At 41.2% G+C, this 17,123-nt stretch overlaps 1 protein-coding gene across 6 annotated transcripts in view; it reads left to right on the top strand.

The window, feature by feature from the left end:
* Positions 1 to 17,123, top strand: part of NFE2L2 (NFE2 like bZIP transcription factor 2) — a 35,561-nt gene that overhangs the window by 14,777 nt on the left and 3,661 nt on the right. For 3 of the 6 annotated variants that reach the window (XM_066345041.1, XM_066345036.1, XM_066345037.1), the window contains exon 2: positions 16,848 to 17,114. In XM_066345041.1, coding sequence (XP_066201138.1) covers positions 16,851 to 17,114 — 264 coding nt within the window. In that variant the 5' untranslated portion in view covers positions 16,848 to 16,850. Of the gene's footprint in view, positions 1 to 5,604; positions 5,742 to 13,602; positions 13,720 to 16,847; positions 17,115 to 17,123 lie in introns of all 6 variants that reach the window. The other 3 variants (XM_066345039.1, XM_066345040.1, XM_066345038.1) reach the window with 3 other exon arrangements.

The raw sequence follows: 17,123 nt of genomic DNA, 5'->3' as shown, positions 1-17,123 counted from the left end.
TGCCATTCCTGTCTTAATATGAACTGAAAATATTGACACTGTGATCATTCATTTCCAAATCTTAATGTGAAGGCTTATCAGGCAACCCCTGTTCTTACATATTTATTTAGTGGGTTAATTGAAAAGATTTACATTAAGAAAAAAAAGACTCCTATATTGATTTAAAGAGACTGTAGTAATATGACAATACAGTAATTATAATTTCTTTTTTAAGAGGTCTCAATTGCTGCTGGGCATTTGGCAACAAGAGTGGGTACTGTGCATTTTCAAATGTGTACATCTGAAAGTGGTTGAAATATCATTTTCAAACTCAGGATTATTCATAGCCTTAGTTAGAACGGGTAACACTTTCCCATCACCTGAGGCCGCCTGCTTCTAATCATTCATCAGATGACCTTTGCAGTGATCATGGTGATCCTGTGGCATCTGGAGCACAGCTTTGCTGAATAATGTCAAGATGATCCATTTAGTCATTTTGAGCCCTTTTAGTAATTCAGTTTCACACTAGCACTTTCAGATCATTGAGGTAGCTTTTTACAAGTAATTGCTAAAAGTATAAATACTACCTAGTGTACTTTAGAAGAGTTTGTGTTCCCAGTGTTTCCTCAGGAAGTACAGTAGTTTACAAAACACTTGAAGAGTCTGGTTCATTAGATTCCCGTCTAAGGAATGTGGAGGGCTCACTCCATAGGCCTTTACAGAGCTCACTGTCCAACGACGGTGTCACCACTTGTCACTTTTGAGTGTTTGAAATGGGGTGAGTGCACTGAAGAACTGATTTTTTTTCCTAATAATGAGTTTTGGTTTAAATGTTAAAACAGCCGTATAAAATTTTATTGTTAAATATAACCTTTGGTAGGACTACATTTCATGATCATGTCGGGTGAGATTTGTTATAGTATATGTTGAATGTGTTCACATCTATTAATATCATTAATGAATTTAAATTTTGGTTACCTGTTAAAATTTTGATACATTGAGTTCAATATGTTGTTAATATTAAATTCACTTGGATTATTGTAGTTAGGCTCCTAAAGTTTTGGTTTTTCTTTTTTTAATTTTCCATTGATTGAATGAGAAGCATCAACTCATTGTTCCACTTAGTTCCATTTAGTTGTGTATTCATTGGTGCTTCTCGTACATGCCCTGACTGGGGATCAAACCCACGACCTCAGCGCACCAGGATGGCACTTTATCCATTGAGCCACCCAGCAAGGGCCTAAAACTTTTCACATTACTGTGGCTTGCATTACCTGTCTACTGGACAGTGCTGCTTTAGAGCATCTGTTACAGGTAGCTGAAATTAACCTGTTTTAAAATTCAGAATTATTTTTCAGTCTTGTATTTTGGACTGCAAAGAATCAGAGGTATTTAGAAAAAATGGATCTTAGGGTCACCTAACCCAACTCTATCCTTTGGCAGATGAAAAACCAATGCTGGCCTTTGGTGGTGCAGTGGATAAAGCGTCGACCTGGAATGCTGAGGTCGCTAGTTCAGAACCCTGCACTTGTCTGGTCGAGGCACATATGGAGTTGATTCTTCCTGCTCCTCCTCTCTCTCTCTCTCTCTCTCTCTTCCTCCTCTCTAAAATGAATAAATAAAAAAAGTACTAAAAGTTAAAAAAAACACAAAAAAACAAACAAACCAATGCTAACTGTTACCATAAGTGGCAGAACTAATCTCAGCTGGGAGCTGGAACCTGGTGACCCCTATGGCCTATTGCTTTGTGTCCCGGCTTTACTGGGCATTGGAAACATGGTGGGCACCAGGGCTGCAAAGACCTAAAGTCCCCACCAGATCCAGACTAAAGGAAATAAATTATTTTGAACAGTAAGTAAAAAGAACTTTTTGTGCTATGCCTACCAGCGGACAGCATGATCAATTATGTGTTTGACGTGTGTTTTAGTTGGGCAGTATAATGATACTTTCATGGGGAGTAGTGATAAGGTAAAAATCATTCCCACGCTTGGTGTGAGCATTTACTTTGGAAAACTCCATACAGCTGGCTTTCAGATTTTAACTTAAATCCTTTTCTCTTAAACCAGAGATTTTAAAGCAGACAGACCCAAAGTTTTTGTTCTTGAGAAGACTAAGAGCTTGACTTTATGTGTTTATTATTCAGTGAGGTTATCTGAGAACATTTGGTAAAAGTTTAGGCCTGTTTCATGGTATTGTTTTCTTAGGAGTATAGCAAAACTGATTTAAAGGAAATAGCCACTAATAACTATAGTGAACACCCTCACAGCAAATGAGATGCTTATATTTTGAGGAGTAGAGGATGAAAAGGAGACATTACGACTTACTAAATGGTGGTTTGATTTATGGGTTTGTCCATCAGATATAGAGGAAGGCTGCTTCTGCCACAAATGCCACATCATGATGCAGTATAAGCGTTTTGTGCTCTGAAAGCACTACAAATATAAGTAAGGGCTGCTCTCTCCAAGGGCTTTCTTTCTCCAAGTAGATGTAGAACTGTGTCTTGAGTTGCACTTGGTCTTAGTGAACCTTTGGATGAGTCCATTTGGAATGTGCATTTAGCGGGTCCAGAGCCTTGATCACATGACTTGGGAGTTCTCAGAGCTCCACATTAAGTTTGAGCTACTTTTGCTCTTAGTAGCAGAGATGATCTACCTGGAGAGGTTGGAACTGGGGGGCTCTCAGTTAGATTATATTGAGCTTGGGGGTGGGGGAAGGAAAGGTATTTATAGAAAAGTGCACATCAGAGTTTCATAGGCCATTAATTTGGCTGTAGGATTGAATCCTATGCAGCATTTTTTTTTAAGATCTCAAAGTAATTCCTAATAATTAATGAATTTTTAAGTAATAGGAATCATAATAGGCAAGTTTAGTTTAAAATCTAATTTGTATTGGGTTGACCAGATGACCCCTCCTGAGTTCTGCTCAGTCAGATGAGACCCAGGACTGGTTAACCATTTAGCATCTCTGGGTCTCAAGATCCTTATTTATAAACCTGGGGGTTGGACTATGATCTCCAAGATCACTGTCAGCTCTCCTTAGTTAGTTCTGTATTCTAAATGTAACCTAATGGCCAACAAACATCTGTTCTGAGAGACACATCCCTAGAAAGAATGCCTCTTTAAGGAGTTGGTAAATGGGTCAGCCTGGTTGGACTTGCTTTTTCTTTGAAGTTTACGGTATCTTTTAGAAGAGCTGAGGTTTCTGATTTTGCCTGTTAATGACAGAGTGTTTCACCTATTGACACTTTGCCCAACCTCTGTCTTATCTGTGTGTACCACGGCCTCTACGTTTCTTGTGTCTGCCACTGTTCTGCCAGCTCCAGAGGCACCAACCAAGCTTAGCTTGGCTGGGCATTGACTGGTGGCCAACTGACATTTCTGTATGTGAAGTTTGTTCTCTTTGTTAGGCTCAATTTTATTGTTAAAAGATAGTGGGAAGGGCTGACTTTGAAATGATTCTGGAATTAACATAGGAGATCTTGTACGAACAGTTAACATACATTTAGTAAGTGGGTACCGTGTGTCAATATGGTGCTGGGTGTGAAGGACACCCAAGCTGGGCAAAGAGCAGGGAAGTGGGCGCCCACACATGGCTGGTGGGAGTATAGAAGATGCAACCTCTGTATAGAACCATTTGGCAGCACCTAGCGTAATTTCAATACACATGTTTTGACCCAACAATTCCACTTCTGTGGATTTATCCTACAGATATCCTCACACATTTATGAAATGATTTATGTACAGGATACTCATTATAGTATTATTTGTATCAGCAAAAGACTCAAACTAACTTAAAAGCCCAACAAGGGACTGATTACATAATTAGGAAATATTATAGTATATCTATAGTGAAATACCACTCAGCCTATTAAAAATAATAGGACAACTCTATGCTGATGTAGAACAATCTCTAAAATATATTAAATAAGGCTGAATAAGTGGAACACTTTGATGAGGTGCTACTTTGTGAGTATCTGTGTATTTGTTAGAATATCTTCCTAAGAAAACACAAAAAACTGATGCCAGTGGCTGCCATGGGGGAAGGTAACTGAGAAATTACTTTGTAATTTTGTATCATATACATGTATTATCTATTTACAAAAATCCTAGGAGTTTACACTTGAGTTAAATCATCTTAAGAAAGCTCAGATGAAACACATATGTACAGTTTCGGCCCTGGCCCAGTGGCTCAGTGGATAGAGAGTCCTCCTGGTGCGCCAAGGGTGTGGGTTTGACCCCTGGTCAGCAGGGCGTGTATGAGAAGCAACCAATGAGTGCACAACTAAATGGAACAACCAAGTGGAACAAGTTGCTGCTTCTCTCTCTTTCTCTCTCTCCCCTAACCCTTCTCAAATCAATGGAAAAATTTAAAGACAAAAAAAGAGAAAAGACATGTAAAGTATAAAATACTGACTTTATAGAAGGATTGATTTAAATGCTAAGCTCTCCTTGTGCAGTTACATTGACCTGATTTACCCATGAGTCTTCAGAGAAGGCAGGTCTGAGTGTCAAGAGGGCTGCCTTCTTGATGTCCTGCCTGGGGAGAGGGTACTGAGGCTCAAGCAGTTTCCAACCTTGTCCTGTTGTGTGAATGACAAGGAGCAGCACCATGGCGTGGGAAGAGCCCGGCAGGCTAGAAGCAGTTGAGTTGGAGTCCTGGCTCTGCTGGGTTCTGGACATGTGATTTGGGATATGATTGCTCAGTGCCCAAAGCCTAAATGGTTCATCCATAAATGAAAATAAAGCACCTTCCTTCGTGCTGTTGCAGTGAGGCTCAAATGAGATACTGCCCACAAACACTGCTGTGAACCATGTCGGCACCAGCTGTAATAGAAGCTGTTAGGGACTTGGAGGCTGGCAATGGCAAGCTGGAGCAAGAAATGCTCATTCAAAAATTAAAGTGAAGGAAAAACATATCTTCCCCCCTCTGCCAAATAACTTGGCAAGAGTTTGTAAAAGTCAAAAAGTAGACCAAAGGTAGTTTTGAAATGACCTTGGGCATGTCATTTCACCCTCTAGACCTGTTTCCCTATTTGAAAAATGAAAGGGGCTGTGTGTGTGAATCCTATGGTCCCTTCCAGTTGCAGCATTTCGTGACAGTGTGGCATTAGCAGTAATTCCCATCTTGGTTGAGATGAGTCATATTGACCGAAAAGTTCAAATGTGAAGAGGAAGTCTCCTTGAGTTTGAGAATTTTCCTTGCCCTGGAAATCTGAGCTTCTGTGGGGGAAACTTTGCCCCTGCTAGGAAAGGAGACCGAGGGTGCGTAGAGGAGAGATGCACTCAGTGGGTGTGTTCTCGCCACCTCCGGCACCTCCTTTGCTATTAGACATATGCTTGCACTCGGTTAAACCCTTGGTGCACTGGGTAGGATGCTCATATGGTTGTGGCTGGTATACTTTACATCAGCTGTCACTCCTGTGTGAGGTCTTTTCTGTACAGTTTAGTAATGCCGTAGCTCCTACAGTTTCTTAGCACATCTCAAAACTAAGATCAGAGACTATATATATATTTTAAGATTTTCTTTATTGATTTTACAGAGGGGGTGGCAGGAACAAGAAGTCTCAATTCTTGTTTGCTTCACTTTAGTTATTCATTGATTGCTTGTCGTATGTGCCTTGACCAGGTAAGACCAGGGCTTCGAACCAGCGACCTCAGTGCTCCAGGTCCTCGCAGTATCCACTGCACCACCACAGGCCAGGCCAGAGACTGTTCTTTGTCTCTGTGTCCCCGGCACGTAGCACAGTCCCTGGCATCTGAGAGGTGAGTTCTATATATGTATTAGGTGGGCAGGTGGATTAATGATCCAGTTAGGGTAGTATGTGCACTAATATTACTGATCTTGACCACTATCTTTACTGTAACTACAACCATTCTGGTTCAATAAATAACTCATACTTTAAAAAGTTTAACTAAGAAAATTAAACAAATCCCCCTCGAATATATTTTAGCAGGACTTGCAGCTTAAAAAAAAGAAGCTAAGTTTTTTAAATAGGCTCTCTGCCACAATATATAATATACACTTCCAAAAATCATCTTCACCACTAGTGTTCAACACCACCATGGGCACCATGGTCTTTGGTTAGAGTCACAAACAGCATATAGTATTTACTTGGCTCCCAAGTCTGGATGACTGTCCTGTTTCTTACTTTTTTTTTTTTTTTTAAACAGGAACAGAGAGAGAGTCAGAGAGAGGGATAGACAGGGACAGACAGACAGGAACGAAGAGAGATGAGAAGCATCAATCATCAGTTTTTCGTTGCGAGGCCTTAGTTGTTCATTGATTGCTTTCTCATTATGTGCCTTGACCACGGGCCTTCAGCAGACCGAGTAACCCCTTGCTCGAGCCAGCGATCTTGGGCTCAAGCTGGTGAGCTTTTGCTCAAACCAGATGAGCCCGCGCTCAAGCTGGCGACCTCGAGGTCTCAAACCTGGGTCCTCCGCATCCCAGTCCGACGCTCTACCCACTGTGCCACAGCCTGGTCAGGCCTGTTTCTTACTTTTTAAAGCTAATTATTGGCAGTTAAATCTGAAAAGAGCTTTAAGATTGAAATAAATAATTGCTTTTTACAAATGCAGGACCAACTTTACAACTCGGAGTTCAGAAGTGTTCGGGCGTGCTGGGGTACTGCCGCCCTCACGGGGATGCCCTGTAGGAGGGGGGCACACGAGGATGGGCAGGCAGGGCTGTTTGACTGCATGGTGGCGATCTGAGCCACCTTGTTAGTCCACACCCACTTAATTTCAGTTCACGAAAGGTAAAGTAGGTTAGGGAATTAGATCCAGTGCTCCAGAAGGTTCTGATGCTACTAATGCTAGCGTGCTTGTGTGTGTGTGTGTGTGTGTGTGTGTGTGTGTGTGTGTGTGGTGTGTGTGTGTGTGTGTGTATTTCTCTGAAGAATCATTCTATAGTAATGGAAAGCCTATTCACAAAAATGAGATATTCCTTTCATATGTGGAGGAGAGCATCCAGAACTGAATACATGTATAGCCTGTTCAAAAGTAGGTTAGAGGCCTGACCTGTGGTGGCGCAGTGGATAAAACGTCAACCTGGAAACGCTGAGGTTGCCGGTTCAAAACCCTGGGCTTGCCTGGTCAAGGCACATATGGGAGTTGATGCTTCCTGCTCCTCCCCCCTTCTCTCTCTCTCTCTCTCTCTCTCTCTCTCTGTATCCTCTAAAATAAATAAAAAAAAAAAAAAAAAAAAAAAAAGTAGGTTAGAGATTAGAGAAATGTGTTCTAAAATTGGCTTATCAAACCATGCCATTTTCTTGGCAAAGTGGTGATAACCCTTACATAGATCCCTTGAGGTCTAGCTTGCAGCATCCTGCTATGGTAGATGCAAACCATCAAGAAATAACTTTATTGCAGTGATTTTTAACTGGTGTCCCTGCAAGAATTTTTAGAACATGCAATACCTGCCCTGGCTGGTTGGCTCATTGGTAGAGCATCAGCCTGGTATGCGGATGTTCTGGGTTCGATTCCCAGTCAAGGCACATAGGAGAAGCGACCATCTGCTTTTCTACCCTTCCCTCTCTTCCTTCTCTCTCTCTCTCTCTTTCTTCTTTCCCTCCCTCAGCCACGGATCCCTTGGAGCAAGTTGGCCTGGGCACTGAGGATGGCTCCATGGCCTGGCCTCAGGTGCTAAAACAGCTTGGGTATGGACCAACGGAGCACTGCCCCAGACGGGCAGAACATCGCCCGGGAGAGGGTTTGCGGGGGGATCTTGGTTGGGGCACATGTGGGAGTCTGTCTCTCTGCTTTCCTGCTTCTCACTTAAGGAAAAACAAAATAAAACATGTAATACCTAATTATTTAGTCAGGGGCACTGACTTTTTTTCACTTAGATTGTCAAATAAAAAAAATGACACAGCAGCCAACACAACAGTAGTGTGGGTGAATCAAAATTATACCTATTTTTTGGTAAGATTGGAAAAAAATATTTTTTGATGTGTGCAGAATTTTAATAATTAGTTTATGTGTGCCATGAGATGGAAAAGGTTGAAAATCACTGCTCATTTGAGATCCTGGTGTGAAACTTCTCATGGAAAAGTCAGATCCATGCACTCTTGGTAGCAGGTGGGATCAACCTACTATTTTGGAAAGTAACTTTCTGATTTCTTTTTGCCCCAATACCTGTGTGTCTCTTTAGAAAATAAAAATTCAAGTGTCCAGTCTTGCCTTATCTTTTCATCATACGTTGCAGTTTGCAGACAAGAGTAATGGGTGAGTTCCAGTAAACTTGGCGGTATCATATGGCCCAGACTCTGAGTCATTGCTAGGAAACTTGTTTGTGAACAGGAAGCAGCCCATTCAACTGTGTACAGAGTAGTAGCGTGTCAGACTGAGGAAACTAGACTACTTTCCCATTGAAAAACAAAAGGCAAAAAGAAGGATGTTTCTACAACCAAGGAATAGCAAATACATGATCTGGGAGACTCACTTGTTGAATAATTTGTCTCTTGGTGTGTATTTGAGAATTTTTATAATGTTAAAAATCGCCAGAGGAAGATGAGAGAAGAACTATAAATCCTTAGTGAAATTTCTCGAGAAGGAAAATTTTGATTACTGGTAACTTACTACCATTTGGAGTCTCTATTGACATATATAACTATAATAGTTACTAGGTAAGTTATTTTTTAACACAAAGCTGTAATTACACAGAAGTGAACCCGGTGACATTTATATCTGGCCTAGATGGCTGGAAGGAACAAAAGAGAGACAAATGTTCCCTCTGTAACATTTTGTGATTCTGTATTTGGTGGTGTGTGGGTGGGGGGTGATTTCTTTGTTTTTAATTACCTACTTCATAATTATTGTAGCAATATATGCAAAAGTTGGCAAATCAGCCCAGTGGAACCAAAAGTACTTGAATGTGGTAACACTATAAAGAATAACCTGTCATTTGTCTTCCCTAGAATTCTCACTGAAAACAGTTGACATTGTGTTGTGTATTGCAGTGGGAGAGAAGCAAAGAAAAGTAAACCAGTAGATAGATTTATGAAACATCGTGGACATGAGCAAGATTTTTTTTTTGTCCTTTTTTGCTCAATCCCTCAACACCCCTCACCCAGCCTCCAACCCCTACCTTGACAGCTGTCAGTCAGCCTGCTCTCTGTGTATGAATCTGTCTCTCTTTTGTTCCTTAATTCATTTGTTCATTAGATTGTACATATGAGTGAAATCATACATATGGTACTTGTCTTTCTCTAACTGGCTTATTTCACTTAACACAATGCTCTCCAGGTCCACCCATGCTGTTGGAAAAGCTAAGATTTCCTACTTTTTTAAAGCCTTGTAGTGTTCCATTGTGTAAATATACCACAGCTTTTTATCCACTCATCTATTGATGGACACTAGAGCTGCTTCCTAATCTTGGCTGTAGTAAATAATGTGCAATGCAAAAACACATTTGCTTGGAGTCATTTTACTTTATTTAGTAAGGATTGTAACTGCAAAGAAGAACCTTGCAAATCAAGATCTCTTTCATTTTATCAATTCTTCAAAATTCAGGCACACCATCAGTTGTTTTTGTAGTCCATAGATCTTTATTTGGTTTATATTCTAACACGGTAGGATGTGATTCATGTTCCATCTGGTTTTGCTTTTGAGCAGCTTTTATGGAAAAAATATTAAATCAGATTTTGCTTTTAGGTAAATAATATAACCACCTGGGCACAATATAAAGACTGAAATGTGTGGAAGAAAAACATTACCAGTTGTAACTTAGACCCAGAATATTAGCAATTAATATTTAGATGATGAGATTTCAGAGCAATAAACTTTGATTTAGTATTATTTTCTTAATGAAAATACATGATTTTTTGCCTAACCAGGCATTGGCGCAGTGGATAGAGCATCGGACTGGGATGTGGAGGACTCAGGTTCGAGACCCCGAGGTCGCCAGCTTGAGTGCGGGCTCATCTGGTTTGAGCAAAAGCTCACCAGCTTGGACCCATGGTCGCTGGCTCAAACAAGGGGTTACTCGGTCTGCGGAAGGCCCGTGGTCAGGGCACATATGAGAAAGCAATCAATGAACAACTAAGGTGTCAAAACGAAAAACTGATGATTGATGCTTCTCATCTCTCTCGTTCCTGTCTGTCCCTATCTGTCCCTCTCTCTGACACTATCTCTGTCCCTGTATAAAAAAATAATAATAAAAATAAAGAAAATACATGATTTTTAAGAAGGAATAACCTAAGATACTGTCTTAACCCTTATGTTATAAAATTGGAAGTATGCATCAGTTTTTATTTTTTGCTTACAAAGTCAGTAACCTGAAGTTTATTTTTTTTAGCAGTTTATTATTTTTTTTAGCAGTTTATTGGTGAAATGTACTTCTATAAGAAAACCTCCCACCACCTTACTGTCATTTTTCAGACAAAACAGAGGATGGGAGAAGGAGGGAGGGAAGGGTGTGAGGGAGGGTACAGGTCTCATTTACACATTAGAATGTGTGATAGTAACCATTTAATTTTTCATTTCAAATGCTTTTCCAAAGTCTCAGTTTACTGAATTGCTTTAATTTAGAAGATTGTGATATCCTTTCTGATATTTTTACTTTTTATCTTTTATGATTTTTTCTTTTTTTTCTTTTTCCTTGGCTCTTCCGAGTATGATAAGTGCTTGTTTGTTCAAGACATTAAAATTGGCTTGCAAAAAAAAACATTCAATCTGGTATTCTGTGTTTAGGGCCTAATTTGTTATCTTAGAACAAAAATATTCATTTTAAAGTGGTATGAGTTAACTGTACATCTTCACATTTCCCATTAAACATGTAACAGATTACCCAGATGGCAAAGGATGATATATACATTTTAAGTATGAATATTTTCGTTGGGCCAGATGGTGATTTAATGTGAATTGTTGAACATTTATGTTTCTTATTAAATTGTCTTTTGTCTAAGCCAAGCTAGTAACATAATTTGGAACACAGTCAGGAATCACTGAAGGACAACAACAACAAAAAAAGATAGCAAGTGTCTGTGGCGTTTGCTCCCTGTGGCATGTGAAGGCTCACAGCTGCGCCTGCCTTACCCTGGAAACCTTTTACATTTAATTTAATTTAATTTTTTTTAGATTTATTGACTTTACAGAGAGAGTGAAAAGAGAGGGGAGTGGGCGGAGCGAGAAATATCAACTCATAGTTGCTTCATTTTTGTTCATTGATTGCTTCTCCTTTGTGCCTTGTGCAGGCAGCCTGGGGTTTCAAACCTGCGGCCTCTGTTCCAGGTCCAGGCTCTGTTCACTGCACCACCACAGGCCAGGCAGCTTTCATATTTTAAGGGCATACCTGTTGGGATGCTGTACAAACCACCCCGTTTTCCCTCTTCCCCCAAACCCTTCTTACCCGCCATTTTGCATGGCGGCTTTCCCCGTTGGGACTCCGAGGGGATCAGGCGGCTGCACTTCCCCAGTGGCGGGGATCTGTGTGCAGAAGGGCAGTTTTAGTTCTTCCTTAGGCACTTCCCTTCCCCACTGGCCAGTGTCATGTTGTTATGGGCTCCACCCAGGCTGTTTCCTCTTAGATGGGGCTCAGCTTTACAGGGATGGGTCATCTGTGGAAGAAGTCATGTGCCAAGTCACAGGGCTTCTTACAGGAAACGGTCACTGTGAGGTTAGTGCAGAATGACAGTCCTGAGCCTGTGGGGCTCCCCAGCACTGAGTCCTGGGTGGACAGACTTATCATTTTTTTTCCTTTTTTAGTTTATTGATTTTTAGAGAGAGACAGTTTATTGATTTTTTTCCTGTATGTGCCCTGACCAGGGATCAAACCGACAACCACTGCGCTTCAGGATGAAGCTCTAACCAATCCAGTCAGGGCAAACCTCTCATTTTCAACATAAACCCTTGAGTGTTTCACATAGTACCAAATCCCTGCAGGCGTTTTCTTCTGAAATTTCGGTGGAAAATCTGAGTAACAGACTATGACATACTAAGGCCATGGCAAGAAACCCATTATTGCTGCCACTAAATTTGATCGACTGAGTTTTTTCTTATAAATAAATAAATTAATAAATAAGGCCTGACCAGGCAGTCGCATTGGATAGAGCGTTGGCCTGGGACACAGAGGACCCAGGTTCAAACACCTGAGGTCGCTGGCTTTGAGTGTAGGCTTACTACCTTAATTAAGCAAGGGGTTACTGGCTCAGTTGTAGGCCCCCGCCCTGTCAGATCAAGGCACATATGCTAAAGCAATCAATGAACAGCTAAGGTGCCGCAACAAAGAATTGATGCTTCTCATCTGTCTCTCGTTCTATCTATCCCCATCTGTCTCTGTCTCTCTTGCTAAAAAAAAAAAAAAAAAAAAAAAAAAAAAAAAAAAGGTCCCGACCAGTTGGCTCAGTGGTAGAGTGTCAGCCTGGCATGCAGGAGTCCCGGGTTTGATTCCCGGCCAGGGCACACAGGAGAAGCGCCCATCTGCTTCTCCACCCCTCCCCCTCTCCTTCCTCTCTGTTTCTCTCTTCCCCTCCCGCAGCCAAGGCTCCATTGGAGCAAAAGTTGGCCCGGGTGCTGAGGATGGCTCTGTGGCCTCCTTCTCAGGCGCTAGAATGGCTCTGGTCACAGCAGAACAACGCCCCGGATGGGCAGAGCATCGCCCCCTGGTGGGCATGTCGGGTGGATCCCGGTCAGGCGCATACGGGAGTCTGTCTGACTGCCTCCCCGTTTCCAGCTTCAGAAAAAAAAATACAAAAAAAACAAAACAAAAAAAGGCAGAAAAAAAAGTTAGCAGCCTCTATAGCAAGAATAAGCATTACATAAAAATAAAAAAAACAGACCAGGCAGTGGCGCAGTGGATGGAGTGTTGAACTGGGATGTGGAGGACCCAGGTTTCGAGACCCCGACATCGCCGGCTTGAGCGCGGGCTCATCTGGTTTTAGCAGGGCTCACCAGCTTGGACCCAAGGTCGCTTGCTAGAGCAGGGGGTCACTCGGTCTGCTGAAGGCCCACAGTCAAGGCACATATGAGAAAACAATCAATGAGCAACTAAGGTGTCGCAATGAAAAACTGATGATTGGTGCTTCTCATCTCTCTCCGTTCCTGTCTGTCCCTGTCTATCCCTCTCTCTGACTCTCTCTCTGTCTCTGTTAAAAATTAAAAAATTAAAAAATAAAAACACAAGATACCTCTGAGAATACTTTGAAACCTGTTTGGGCCCAATGTGATCTCAATGAAGGCTGCCCCGCCTGCATTAAGAACAATTAGATGTCACTTGAAACATCTTTTGGTGACATTCTTGGTGGAGACAGTAAGCTAGGGCTCTAGGGGTCCTCTACCCCCTGGTGTCCCCCGTTGTTTCAGATCAATGAGAACTGGTGCTCAAGAGCTTATCCAAATGGTACTTCATGGTTTATTTTTCCTGTTCATTGATAAAGATTCATCAAGATGTCCTTTTCTGTGTTTTAAAAATTGAACTGGTTTGGAGCTGTGCATTGAAGGGTAGTTATGTCAGAAACTCACTTGCACTTGAACGGGTGTGTATGTATACATAAAGGTATAAATAGAAGCGTATGTTATCTATTTTTTTTTACACATTACACATTGCACATGCCTTATTGTCAATTTCAGACCTTCCCTGAGGAAGATAACTTTATTGCTTTGTTATTTCATGCCCCCACTACAGTTAGGTGCAGGAGTTGATTATCCAGTGGCCTGGAGATTGGTCTTGCGTATAACCTGTAGAAGGACCCACCACCGTCAGCATGGCTCATTTGATCCACCAACATCTGTATGATTAGGGGTAGGATGCAATAAGTACATTAAATTATAGCTAAACCATCCCAACCCACTCAAGACATCTCATCTGGTGGGGAGGAAAGGGAGAAAAAAGAAAGAATAGAGTTGGTGTGATTGTCACTGATTTTAGAGTATATTACATTCAAAATTTTCCTCCAACCATTCTCGTGATACTTTGTAGTCAGGTTTGGGAGTAGTTGTTTCCAACATAAATTGCTTCAGTGCTCTTTCAGTTCTTTTATGGAAAAGTCAAAACTGGATACTGATTCTTATCCTGGAATGTCTTAACAACGAGAAGCCCCAGGTGTAGGCAGTCCGGGGAAAGTGAGGGAGGGATATGTGAGAGTGGTCCCTGGGTGCTGAGACAAGTATTTGGGTTCCTCTTTTATTTTCATCTTCTGAATAGCTCAGTTCACATTCTGCATCAGTTTTCGAGATGGGTAGGAAAGGTACTATTTTATAGAGACACTAGAGTTCAAGATTGTGAGACCATGCATTCCTTTCATTTTTAGTGCTATCATTTAGTAGATGTTAATATCCTGAACACCCACCTCCTTAAATACCTTGGTCAGATAGCCCCAGTTTGGAAAACAGTCTGGATAAGATAATCTGCTGTGTTAGATTCATCAAGATATGGCCCAACCTAATCACAGCTCTCTAGACCTGGGCCATTTGGTACCAGTCTGCAGAGAAAGAATAAATAACTTACATTATTTCCATTTTATTTATATTTAAGTCTGAACAATGTTTTATTTTTAAAAAATGACCAGATTCCCTCTGTTACATCCATCTAAGACTCACTCTTGATGCTTGTCTCGGTCATGTGATACATTTTAAAGGTCAGTCCGTGAAAATATTTTCTGACATTAAACCAGTCCGTGGCCCAAAAAAGGTTGGGGAACACTGCTTTACATGACCTTTGGGGAAACATGCCCATTAAAATGGAAATAAGATGCCTAATCAGGCCGTGATGCAGTGGATAGAGCGTCGGACTGGGATGCCAAGGACCCAGGTTCGAGACCCCGAGGTCACCATCTTGAGCACGGGCTCATCTGGTTTGACCCCAAGGTCGCTGGCTCGAGCAAGGGGTTACTCGGTCTGCTGAAGGCCCGCGGTCAAGGCACATATGAGAAAGCAATCAATGAACAACTAAGGTGTTGCAACGCGCAATGAAAAAACTAATGATTGATGCTTCTCATCTCTCTCCCCGTTCCTGTCTGTCCCTGTCTATCCCTCTCTCTGACTGTCTCTGTGAAAACACAAACAAGAAAAACTTTTACAATGGAAATAAGATCATTTAAAAATTGGAATTATTCTCATGGTTTATGTTAATGGAAGCCCCCTTGAGAAGGTAGCCGTGAATGCTTCTACGTTGCTTATTTTGTTGCTTGTGGCCAGGAAAATGATCCAGGTGACATGTGCTTAATCTACCTTCTGTAACCTGGCCACTTCACACCACCAAGATATCAAGGCAAAGTATCTGAGACAGTGGATTGATTTTATATCCTGTCCACTTTAGGAACCAGTGGCCAGTGATCAGATTTTATTATATTTCTAGTGCAGGCCAGTGGTTAAAAAGCACCAGTCAGTCCACGATTGAGGCTGTCTGCATACCTGTTCCTGTTCAGCTACTTCCTTTGTAGTAGTCTTCCTTCTCTCTAAACCTCATTATTATTTATAAAATAAGAGATATATGTTACCCTTATATGGTTGTTTTGAGGATGTTTGTATATATCCAGAGTGCTTAGAACAATGCCTGACATATAGAAAGCCCTTAATAGATGTCGGTCTAAACACAGGTTTATCCTAGCCAGTTCTAAAGAGCTACAGGTGTTGCTTTAACTATACCTACCCTGTGTGCTTTATACTAAATATTATACTGTTCAAGACTAGAATGATGATGAATCCTCTGAGCCGGATTTCATTGCATTTAAGTTTCCAACACCAACTTTCGATCAAGGCTAGATAGAGGTGGCTTTTGCTCTCCAGCTAGCTGTGCTCTCTCTAGACTGAGTGGCCTGCTTCTCTGATGGATAAAAATAGCTTGACTGCTCACCGAAGCAACAACCATGTTATTTTTGTCCTTGGAAGGTTGACATTAGGAGAGCTCTAGACATCCTGAGCCAACCTGGTGCTTCCAGCCATCAGCAGAACTAAAATACAAAATTTGATGCTACAAGTTATAAATCAGAAAATTTACTTTTGACACAATTTTGTGTTTGTGAAAATGTGGACAGACATGGCACCTTGTATATAAATAAAAACACCATTCCCTTATTGTAGGAGTCTCTCAGTATCTTAAAACTTAATAGCGTCTGACCTTCCCAGGAGCCATGTTTTGTTTTTGTTTTCAGAGAGTTATTTATGATTTCTTAGGAGTGAACCCAGTAGGCACTATCTCTTTCCCAGCTTTTTTGGTAAACAATAGGCAACCCCTCACTTCACCCATGTCACAAGATTACCAATAGCTAAGACTTTACCAATTTGTCCATGCCTCAGGTGATAAAACTCAAGTCAAGGTGAAATTTTAATAAGTGAGTCACAGAGGCTGAGGAGCAAGAAATGAGGAAAAGATAAGCCAATATAGGAAAGGCCCAGAGAATGGTGCTATTTCACAACTGCTAGACTGACAATTCAACTTGGGGTTTTTTCCTCCTCTGTAAACTGGGCATTTGCTGAGCAAGTTTAGAAAAAAAATTCTGTGTATTCAATCATGTTTTCCAAATGCCAGTTATCATAATAAACCAGTGGCTTGGAGTGCCTGCTCTAATTTTTATATTCCATTAAACAATTGTGGGATTTCTTTTAATTCAAAAACTGTAACATGCAACATTTGTTAATTTTGCTCTTTTGTGATTTCTACCATCACCAGTTGTTAATAATCCAAGTAGTAAATGATTATAATAGATGGCTGTGTTTGTAGGTTATTTGGTTTTTTTTTTAACGAATAGATTCATTAAGTGGAATTAACTGTGCCCTTCCAGAACATTGGATCTTTGTTCCCACTCAGATTTTGTTTGTAATCGCCTCACCACACCACACCCCCCAGCAACAATGGCATAAGATGAATTTTGTGATATCTGCCATTTTAAAACCATCTTAACCATGGTCTTCTTCCTTTTTTGAATATAGGACATGGACTTGATTGACATACTTTGGAGGCAAGATATAGATCTTGGGGTAAGTCGAGAAGTATTTGACTTCAGTCAACGACGGAAGGAGCATGAGCTGGAAAAACAGAAAAAACTTGAAAAGGAAAGACAAGAACAACTCCAAAAGGAGCAAGAGAAAGCCTTTTTTGCTCAGTTACAACTAGATGAAGAGACAGGTGAATTCCTCCCAATTCAGCCAGCCCAACACGTCCCGTCGGAACCCAGTGGATCTGCCAGCTACTCCCAGGTACAGAGC

Source organism: Saccopteryx leptura, chromosome 7 (assembly GCF_036850995.1).
Source record: "Saccopteryx leptura isolate mSacLep1 chromosome 7, mSacLep1_pri_phased_curated, whole genome shotgun sequence".
Taxonomy (NCBI): domain Eukaryota; kingdom Metazoa; phylum Chordata; class Mammalia; order Chiroptera; family Emballonuridae; genus Saccopteryx; species Saccopteryx leptura.
This window is presented reverse-complemented; position numbering and strand designations above follow the sequence as displayed.